Source organism: Mercenaria mercenaria, unplaced genomic scaffold (assembly GCF_021730395.1).
Source record: "Mercenaria mercenaria strain notata unplaced genomic scaffold, MADL_Memer_1 contig_4964, whole genome shotgun sequence".
In the NCBI taxonomy this organism is placed as follows: Eukaryota; Metazoa; Mollusca; class Bivalvia; order Venerida; family Veneridae; genus Mercenaria; species Mercenaria mercenaria.
Window position 1 is genome coordinate 56323 of NW_026463236.1, and position 11457 is coordinate 67779.

At 35.0% G+C, this 11457-nt stretch overlaps 1 protein-coding gene across 1 annotated transcript; it reads right to left on the reverse strand.

The window, feature by feature from the left end:
• On the reverse strand, positions 1-8757 carry LOC128554354 (heat shock 70 kDa protein 12B-like). The gene is made up of 9 exons (XM_053535638.1): positions 8363-8757; positions 8006-8130; positions 6597-6704; positions 5638-5730; positions 4396-4614; positions 3923-4082; positions 2886-3476; positions 1846-1908; positions 1-1533 (listed from the first exon to the last, which is right to left on the reverse strand). The coding sequence occupies exons 2-9, from the start codon at positions 8120-8122 to the stop codon at positions 1127-1129; spliced, it is 1758 nt and encodes a 585-aa protein (XP_053391613.1). The 5' UTR covers positions 8123-8130; positions 8363-8757; the 3' UTR covers positions 1-1126.
• Positions 8758-11457: the final 2700 nt, after the last annotated feature.

Consider the following 11457-nt stretch of genomic DNA (forward strand, 5'->3'; position numbering starts at 1 on the left):
ACAGCGTAACAAATAAAAGAAAATATAAAAGCATATCATAACAAGAGACATGGACATGGATGGATTCAGATAATATCATATACGATAAAACAGCATTAAATAGATCAGAATATGTTAAATTTAGTCTCAATGAATATTAACACTAACACACGAGATCACGTTGAACGTTTTAATCATTTGACCAAAACGTCTTTCATAGACATCACAAACGTTATCACAGCAGTACAGCCCTTAACATTATCATGATAAAGTTTGACATATCAGAGAAATTATCATCGGATGGATTACACATGGACCCATACTTTGCATGCACAAATGCATACTTTTAGACAAGTAGCACGAACTAAATCGTATTCATGATTTAGCTTACTACAAAGCACCGTTTAAATGTTCTGCAATTATTATTTCGAAAACTTATATATATATATATATGCATTACAATTTTAAAACAATACAATAAAACTAAAACAATTACTAGAATCTTACCTAACCAACTAATATATTACGCTGGCTTAGGACATCATAAAATTAAGTTCATTAAGTCCGCATATATAAAGGGTCTTCATGTCAAATTAGGGCTACCAGTTTAACCTTCAGCCTGCTGGCGGCAAGTGGTTTTGTCCGTGCAGGCTGATCATGGTATGCACTGTTCGCTAGTCAGTCAGTTAATTTTAAGTGAACACACCTTTGAATAAGAAGCGGTACTGCCCAAACTTGATGGACCAGTCCATTTTAGAAATTTAGCAGGGTAAAGCTAAAGGGGCGGTGGTCCTGTCTCCGATAAAGATATAATGTTCTCTGTTACGATTTGATAGAAGACAATACCATATGTGTTCCATGCACAAAAGTTGTTAAGTACCTCGGAAAAAAGTATTCTTATACAAAAATGAGGGATAATAGGTAGAATCGTACTGGTTCAACATTTGCATATATATACTCAAATCTCTGTTTTCATGTCTCACAAATCAGTAGTGACATTTTAGTCTTTTTAACTGATTGCGACCAGAGAAGCTATATTTTCTATCTCTGAAAGTTAACTTGATTTCGAGGATACTTAAGGAATATATAGAGCACATTATCTGATAACTTTTTTTCATCAAAAGTTTAATTTCACACTTAGGCCTTTTTATCTAAGGCAATTGAAAGTTGCGGACACTTTATTGTTTGTTCCGTGTTCTTTTGCAGTAACCTTTACTTGAGTACCTCCGAACAACATCTCTACATCCAACACCTGTTTTTCTTCTCTTCGTCTCCCAATTAGTTCAAGTGATATCTCTCCAATGCGACGGCATCCGAGATCTGATACATACATAGGGGTCTCAGATTTGGATGTGTACACCTCAACTGTTGCTTTTGATGAACCTATGAATGGCGCGCAGAACGAATACTCTATGCTTGTTTTATGTGGAACAACTGTGGTGCCGGCTTTAATAAACACCTTAAAAACATCCTCGCACTTGTACATTCCATCACGGAATACTCTCTTTGAGATAGGATGCCGTCTGTCATCAAATGGTACTGCTGTACTTATACCTAAGATATGAAAAAAGGTCATTTCCAGAGATTATTGTTCAAACATTACTTTTTTGAAATTGTAAACATTTTTTTTTTTCAGCAGAAATGGAATTCACACAGTAATAAACAATCTATAAAATGTACAAATTCGAAAGCGGCGCCATAACTATATAATTTAGAAACAGAAATTTGTTTACCTTTGGTAAATATAATAACTACTTGCATTGTACTGAACAGTAATATACTTTCTTCCTGTTCGGTAGCCATTGGTTCTATTTCAAAACAGAATAGCTATTTTAATCTTTTTCAAGCTTAGAGAAAGAAATATACCGTATGTGTAAGGTAGTTTTCTTGAGCTAATAGAGTCTGTATTGTGTCCGTACATTACAGCGCCTGCAAAATATAAACCACGGTTGTTATTATATTTATTGAGAAAAATACTCGTGAACTTTTTGAATTATGCAATCATTACAATCATAAAACAGATAATATTGTCTGATAAACAAAGAAATTTCCAGGTTTATCTGGATGCATTTATCAATTACTGTTAAACAATGTTTTGGTTTTTAAATAAATTGAAGATCTGTGATTAAGTTACAAACATAAATTAGATAAATAAAACAAAGCAGTAAGGAGGCTGGATTGGGCAGGGCTGTGTAGATTGTTTACTGTTATATGCCTATCATTGTGTTCCAAAATGTTACCCGATGAAAGCTGATTAACAATTTGTCAGAAAATAATTTAAATGCCACTGATACAACACACAATTGTGACTATTCTGAAGACACGTCTTATCTCAAGAAAAGAAACAGACCGATTTTAAAATCGTCTGAGCCACAAAAACAATTTTTAAAGCCTCACAATACACGTCCGCTTTATGAACATCATTATGTTATGACCTATTTGTAACAAGTCCGAAGCCAACCTTTTCCATTTATTATAAGTCAACTAGCTTTAATATATATACTTCTGATCTAAGGCGAACTCTGTTCGACGTCATAATTGAATTCCTGTAGATCATTTTCAAAGCAGTCGGTGGTGTTACCATGCTTTATCATTGACATCTAAATTCTGAGTTTGCATGCAGACATTTTTAAAACCACAGACTGAAATACTTTATGAAACATATGAACTTCTTTTGGTTGTTCCAAGGATAACATTAATAATTCTGCGATTTTCAGAAATACAATTTTGATAGCTTGTAAATTCACTCCCAAACATTACAATTATTTATATTGCGTAAAACTGAAAAGTCTTTAAAGCTTTCATGTTAAGCTCGATTACTTTTACACTAGATATTAAAGATTGTGTGATACAAGCAGTTTTGTTTCATTGCATTCAGTTGTTAAACAACAAGGTGTATTTAGTACCTTTTACTACTGCTAGTCCCGCTTGTTCAGGAACGATAACTTGTTTGCTGGGAAAGGCAGTTTTTATAGCATTCTTCATTATATCAGATTCTGAAAACCCGCCTACCATCATCAAAGTTTTCACGTTTCTAAGCTCCCGGTTCCGTAACAAATTTTCCACGTGATTTACCAAATTGCCCTTTGACAATTTGAACATTCTCAAAAACATTTCATTTTCAATGTTTAACCTGTCCCTTCTCTTTTTTACAGACTTTGAAAATTTGCTCCTCGGTAATGATGCTGCAAAACTCTGATCTGTCTTTTCTTCATAGAATTCGTAGAGAGCTGTCGGTAATTTAAGGTTGACTTTGTCATTCTCGATATCCTTGCATGTTCTCTTCTTTAGCTCTATTGTTCTCTGTAAGTCAAGGTCGTCTGTCTTACACTCGTCTCTAAATTCCCTCATTACATCAGGCCCAAACAATTCATCTAGAAACTCGTCAATGCTCATGTCTACTACAGTACCTCCCCAAGGACCACCACTTGGAGAATGTAGTTCCTTAAGTGTACCATCTCTCTGTACCTCATGTACAGTTATGTCAACAGTGCCACCTATAAAAAAAGATAAATGTATCAGACGTAATGAAACATCTATCAAGCGTTTTGATACCTCTTTTTAGTACTGAGGTAACCCTATAGCAAAACATACCCGATTTTATTTCGTTTCTCCTTATTTCAACTTAAAGTAAAACGTAAGCCCCCTAGTTAAAACACTACTCGAATGCTTTGGAGATGCTTGATATACACGAGTGAATTCGCGATTTTTATTAAAACAAAAATAACATCATCTCTAATGTGACCAATCCCTTGTAGATAAACATTTTGAAAACTATTGTTTCAGGATAATTTGCTTTTGGTAACTTAATCATTAATATACTTGTATAAAAAGATGCAAATTCTATATATTTGATAGATTTAATTGTCACCAGTGATACCATTAGTTTTAAACTGGAATTTTAGCTTTAGAAAAAAAAACATTTCTGTTCAGCAACACTCACCTCCTAAATCTAAGACCATGAACTGTGCACCAGTACTAAACGATTGTAGCTGTGCTTCTTGTCTTTGCTCTTTTGCTACCGATACGACTAATTCTTTGCAGTAAATGGCAGCAGCTTCCGGTTCTAAGGCCAAAGTTAGTTGGTCCTCGGGAATACCGGCCTGTGTATTGAGAGAGCTTACATTGAGAAGTGCGCAAACTGATCTCACCAAGAAAAGTTCTGAAGTTTTAACGAATGGATATTGGAAAAAAACTGTCCCTTTTTTAAAAATAAAAATTAAAAAAAAACAGTCGAATACAATAAACGCATACAAAACTGAATACATCAGACCGACATTCGCCAGGCTGAACAATAATTTGCATAAATGAACCAGAATAAGGTCATCAATATGGTATTAAATAAGTGTAATAATGGAAACCATTGTACGTACAAGTGTAATTGTTACACCATTCATAACTGAATTAAGAAATTACCTTGTCTGCGGCCTCTTTCATAAATTGTTTCGCGCCATCATGCCATATAGCTGGCACTGTAAGAACCCAGTGTATATCTGTTTCACGTAAGTCCCCTATTCTGTCTTTCAATCTCTTCATAAGATGGTCCTTTAAATATTTGATTGCAGCCGAGAAGACATTCATTGCTGGCATTCTTTGTTTCTGGTCATCATAGATCATTATATCACGACTAAGATTCTGCCAAGAAAAAAAAACTATAGAGCAAACATTTTTGTGGGCAGCGAAGCGTGACCACAGATTTACCACACCACAAATTTACGGTCAAAATTCTTATCCGAAACCAAAGAACAGGTAGTTCCATGTCCTCCATAAAATTCTCGTAATTCAAGTCTGTTTAACTTCCAGAAAGATTCTGAGATTCAACTTTATTAAAAAATGCACCGCTTAAGTATAAATTTGTCGTAATCTATAATTTATAACAAAAACAACGCGTATGAAAATCAGCATGCTTGCCTAAGGCCCTCGGGCCAATACCTCTCCTAGTATGCCAATATCGCCTTACGGCACACCAGTCCGGTATGATAACCTCTAAGTAATTGATGTACACAAACTGTGTGCCGGTATATTTTTGGTGATATTACAATAAAACATACATTCTTAATTGAAACATTTCGCGAAAATTTTGTATTGGATTCACATATATGTATGGGCCTAAAATGTTACATACAACCATGGCTTCTTTACGTTCACTGATCACTGCATGAATGTAAAAGTATAAATTACAAATAAATGAATGATGGTGATTTTAATTGTGATGATAGTGTGATTAATTTACCCTTCCGTGCATTTCAGTGTTATAAAGTAGAAGATGAAAAAGGTACACTTTATGCAACTTATTATTATGATAATCATATATAAACATAAATGGTAATAATATTTCTTTCATGACGAAAAAAATATTTGTACTTGTTTAATTATTACAAATGTATTTGTTTTACTTTGATAAAAGTTAAAAGAAATTTCTTTGGTGCATTATTGGCTAGCTTAAATTAATGCTTGGGTACATTCAAATACAACGTTACTAGTATGTACGTGTATGCTTGTCTAACCACATAAGAAGTTTACCAAGGTTTGCTGGTTTTGAATTATGGTGAACTTCTAACAGATGAGAATGCCAATGCTTATGTAATTATTGGTTTCATTTGATATGACTTTACAAAACATTTTCATTAGGTCATAAACTAAAGCAATAAAATTTACCAGTCTCTCGTGCAATTTCATTTTAAAACGCCTGAAATATTTCCAGCCACGATGTTCTTCATCTTCAGACAGTTTTGCATAATGGGTCTCTGCCTGCAAATATAAAAATTATAAAAGTTAAAGCCAAATTAAGACTGCCATTATTTACATTCAATACATACTTTAACCTTACATCCCTGGTTCGTATACATCCTGTCAAGAAGACGTTTGTAATGTACATATTTAAGAAATATGTACAGTCACACCTGTGTTAAAGACCACCTCTGAACAGAGACCACCTGGCTCTAAAGACCACATGTTTTGTTTCTCAATCTAACATTTACAGTGTATTTTAACCCGTGAATAAAGACCGCCTCCCAATAAAGACCACATTTTGGCTCTCCCTAGATTTGACTGTATAACAAATAAAGGCATTAAGGTGGAAATTTTTCTGTGCTAAACGAAGCGTGAATACCGCTCAAGAAGCTCATTTCGGCTAAGTTTTATTGGGATATAAAGAAAGACAGGCAGACAGAATTATTTGAAACTGAAATAACGCGCTAGTTATATAAGTGCATATCAATTTCTTCAATATCGACTGGTCTCCTTCATACGCCAGTCACACATACGAAGCGGATAGCTACGTCTAGCTACGGATAGAAACGTAATAATCAGTATCAATTCGTACCTGAGTCGTACGGATTGGTACGGATTGATACGGATTACTACTTTAAGGTACGGCTCACGGATCGATACGGATTACTACGTTTCTACCCGTGGCTAGACGTAGCTATCCGCGCCGTATGTGTCACTGGGGTATACCTATAATACTAGTAGCTTTTGTATTCCCTGATATCGATTTTCTGTCATTTCGTCCGGTCAGTTCTTTCTCATGACTGATATACAGAAAAAACTATACTTAATTCAATTTCTTTCAATTTGACTGCAGAAAAAAATGTTCTATAGAAAGCATATCTCACTTCGTATCCAAATGAATGAAAGTTTCCCTTCGGATCAAACAGTACCACGGTAGGGGCCTTTACTGTGATCAGTCCGGAGCCATCTGTCCAGTCCAGGTTAGCATAGATCTGAAAAGAAGTAGCGGTTATTACGTAAAATATATGGTTTAATTTTGTGTCAAATAAAGCCCGCCAGCTTAGCTTGATAGAGAGAGCGCAATCTACGGATCGCAGTGTCGCGGAGTTCGATCCCCGGACGGGGCGTATGTTCTCCGGTACGATTTAATAAAAGACATTGTGTCTGACATAATTCGTCCTCCACCTCTGATTATGTTGGGAAGTTGACAGAAAACTGTTTCTTGCGGAGAACAAGTCTGTAGTGGTACAGAATCCAGGAACACCGGTTACGTTAACTGTCCGCCGCTACATAACTGAAATACTGTTGTAAAACGGCGTTAACCCCCCCCCCCCCCCCCCCCCTCTCCTCCCACACACCCCCAAAAAAAGAAAAAAAAAGAAAATTCTATCAAATTAATGTGTTATCTTACAGTGCATAGGCATTACCAGCTTTGCTATGTGTTTAATCAATTGGTCGATATCAACGTCAATAACAAAGTGGTGAATTCATGTCCCAATTAACATTCCATTTATACAGAAAAATCCACGGCTATATAATTAAATGTTTAAACGTTCAAAAGGTTCCTGTGACGACAGAGCCACTGTTTATCAAGGATCATTAATATCGCAGATATTACTCAGATCATGTTAATTGTAGGTACACTGCAATTCTTTATAATAAAAAAAAATAAACTCATGTTCTTTGTGAAATGAGTGATATTCGTATTTGTGTCGTGATGTTGATTTGAGGATTTGAGAAACAATTATTTTCTGATACATATATCTACTACCACCAGGTTTGCGGGAACATTCTTTTGTTAATGATCCAAGATCGATCCCAGCAAAAGAAAGTTCCAGAAAAATAAATACAAGGAACAAATTCCCCTAAGTCATTTTAAATAAGTTTATGTTCTTTATCTTTTAGATATCGTAGATGAATTGATAGTTATGCTCATTTGAATTATACATTAAACATTATCTTACTTTCGATTTCCAACATAAACTAATACAATTATAGCAATGAATACATGTAAAATATAAACGTCAACTTTGGTACCCTTGGCACACCTACCCATGATTACTCTGATTTCTAATTTTTTACCTTATTGACAGTAGCAATATCTATATGCTTTTGAAAATAGGCTTTCCTTTATTTATACTTATTCATTGACAAAGTATATGGCATATGCTGATTCCCTTCCCCCCACCTGTAACACACCTGTTCAAAATGCAGAGAGAGAGAGAGAGAGAGAGAGAGATTGGAATCCCCTGTTCCTACGCCTATGCCTTTAAAATGACACTTAAAATCCAACCTTTAGTGGATCCTTTTGGTATTCATCTTTGAAAGAATGTGCGTATCCAGAATATGTTGTTCCGAAATCAATCGCCGCAACAACCAACTTTGTCTTATATCCCTTATATCCAGTCATAACTCGTCCTTAAATAAAAATTTAATATAGAATATCTAAAGACTAAAATATTCGTAAACATGTTCTGTTTCTTTGTATCAAATCAATTTACTTCCGGATTTCAAAATCGAAACTACACTAGGTTATTAATTTATTTGACCTGTCAAAATTTGTTCCCGGCTTTCATTATATTCTGTTTACGCATAAATAAGATTAACGTGAAAGCCAGAAACATGTTTTGACAGGTCAATAAAACAGTACAATAGATATCAATGGTATTCTGTTCTGTTCTGTTCTAGGATTTCCACCGTTGACTTTAACGATGCGCCCAAACTATGTTGGTAGAGATGATGATATCACTATTGGTGACCCACCACGAATAATATAATCCACTTGAATATAATCCAACACCATGAATATGAATCACTACCCCCTTCACACTTAATAAAGGTATGTAGCTATTAGCACGTACAAACTTAAGAAGTCCACTCTTTCTTATCTTAAAATACTCAGTAATACTTTGGTATTATTTTGAAAACTATTCACTGCATCTTTTTTTAAAATTAAGTATTTTCTAATTATTTTTGTTTAGTAATATTGTGATCGATTTTCTAAAAGTATGAAAAGAGGGTTATAGAATGAATGCACGTATTATTTATACAACTGTATACTATAAATAGAGAACGATAACGGAAACATTATCGGAAAGACGATTATGTCTTTATTGGTAATTCAGGGTTTACTGACATGGTAAATCAGGGCTTTCTTTATATTCAATAGTATTGTACTATTAAGTTGACCTGTCAAAACATGTTTCTGGCTTTCATGTTAATCTTATATAGGCGTGAACAGAATATAAAGAAAGCCGGGAACAAGTTTTGACAAACTTCATTATGGTAAATAGTACCTTACAAGACATACATATGGAAGATGTAGACATATTCTGTTTAAAGAATGTATTTTGTTTATGTCATGCCAGTGGAGCAAATTATACTTAATTTGTAAAATAACAATAGACCCTACAATAACACGACATAAAAGTCGTGCTAAACGATCTGAGAAGATCGAAATATAATAGGCCTTTTTATCTAAGGAAACTGAATTTTGCGGACGCTTTATAGTTTGTCCGACGTTCCATTTTAGTCACATGTATTTCAGTATCTCCAAACATCATCACTACATCCAACACTTGTTTGTCTTCCCTTGGTCTCCCAAGAAGTACAATTGATATCTGTCCAATGAGACTGCATCCGCGATCTGATATATACATTGGCTTCTCAGATTTGGAATGTGTACACCTCTGCTTTTGCCGTTGATGTACCTTCGAATAGTACACAGAACGAATATTTTATCCTTGTTTAATGTGGTACAGCTGTGGCGCCGGCTTTAACAAATACCCTTAAGACAACCTCGCACTTGTACATTCCGTCGCGCAAGACTGTCTTTGAGTTAAGGTGTCGACTTTCATCAAATGGTATAGCTGTACTTACCCCTAAGATATGAAACTGAGAAAACATCAAAGTCATATTGTAGCAGTGTCATTTTTACACTTGCATTATTTTGTCCATTTAATATTTTAACTCATCTCATATTTCAGAATTGTCAACATCATGGGCCTTAAACCTTTTATTTCTTATCTAACATAGGGCCTTTAAAGTATAGAAAGTTGAGATGTTGTCACCATTTCCACGAACTGATTATTTTTAGATTGGCTAGTTTCACTTTGTTTCGTCCAATAAGATTGGAGTATTGGTTGTTTTGTGGTCACGAGATCTTTGTTCTAGGGAGATACTCCCAACAATCAATCTCTGATCATATCTGGCAGGTCGGGGCAGTTGCTAAAAGCATGTTGCTATGTTGCATGATACATGATATTCATGTTGTTAAAAGAGTAAGAGCAGTAATATATACAGCTTGTTAAAAATAAACACAGGACGATGACATTAGTACATATACGAATCTAGGCCAGATGTGAAGCACTGAAGGTTCACACTGTCCTTGATGTTATAAGGTAAGGCGTTCCAGTATCTGATTGCGCGGGGAAAGAAGGAGTTCATATGATATTGTGTTCTTGAAGATGAAATGATAAAGTTTAAATTTCTAGAGGTTGTCAGGTGGTTATGATCTACAGAGACGAGGTTGTGTGAAATTTTATACAACATAATTAAAGATGCATGTATTCTTCTTTGTTCTAATGTCTGCCATTTAAGAGTTTCAAGCATTGATGTTACGCTGCTTTGGTATGAGTAGTCATTCATAACATATCTGGCTGCGGCTCTTTGTACCTTTTCTATCTCATATGTTAAGTTTTTCTGCCATGGATGCCATATGGTGTTACAGTATTCTAGTTGTGGGCGAACGTATGTTTTGTAGGCAGTTTCTTTGATATTACGGTTATTACACTGTACATTTCTTTTTATAAATCTGAGGGTGTTACTAGCTTTTGAAGATGTAAATTCAATATGTTTCTTCCAACTAAAGTCTTCACTAATAGTAATCCCAAGATATTTAGCATTTTCTGTGGTTTTTAGTTCTTGATTATGTAACTTACATGGAAAGATGATTTTTTTTCTTTTTTTAGAGATTCTTATGATTTCGCATTTATCAGGATTAAATTCCATGGACCATTTACGTTCCCATTCTTCTAATTTTGTCAGATCATCTTGAAGTTTGTAGGAGTCTACTAATGAGTCGATAGTGAGGTATATGATGGTGTCATCAGCAAATAAGCGTATTCTACTTTTAACAGAGTCGGGAAGGTCATTGATGAAAAAGGAAGAGACAAGGACCCAACACTGAACCTTGGGGAACCCCTGAGAGAACTGGTAAAGAATCAGAGTGTGAGCCTTCAACTACTACAGATTGAGAACGATTACTAAGGAAAGACTGAATCCAGGATAAAAATGTTTAGTTGACACCAAGTTTAATAAGTTTATAGAGAAGAAGTTGATGATCGACCTTGTCGAAAGCTTTCGAGAAATCCATTACAATGAGATCTGTTTGTTTTCCAGTTTGGAAATTGTCAAAAATTTCCTGTGTGAAGGATAAAAGTTGAGTCTCACAGCTATGTTTAGAACGGAAGCCATGTTGGAAAGGTGTGAGAAGATTGTTGTTGTCGAGATGGCGCATAATGTTTGAGACCATGACATGCTCCATTATTTTGGAATCTATGCAAGTCAAAGAAATTGGTCGATAGTTGCTGGCTTTATATTTAGGACCCTTTTTGTATACAGGTGCAACAATAGCAGTTTTCCAGTCCTCTGGAACTATACCAGTTTTCAGTGAGTTCTGGAAGACTTTAGTGAGAAAAGGAGCTGTTTCGAGAGAAAGTTCTTTAAGTAATCTTGGCGACAGCC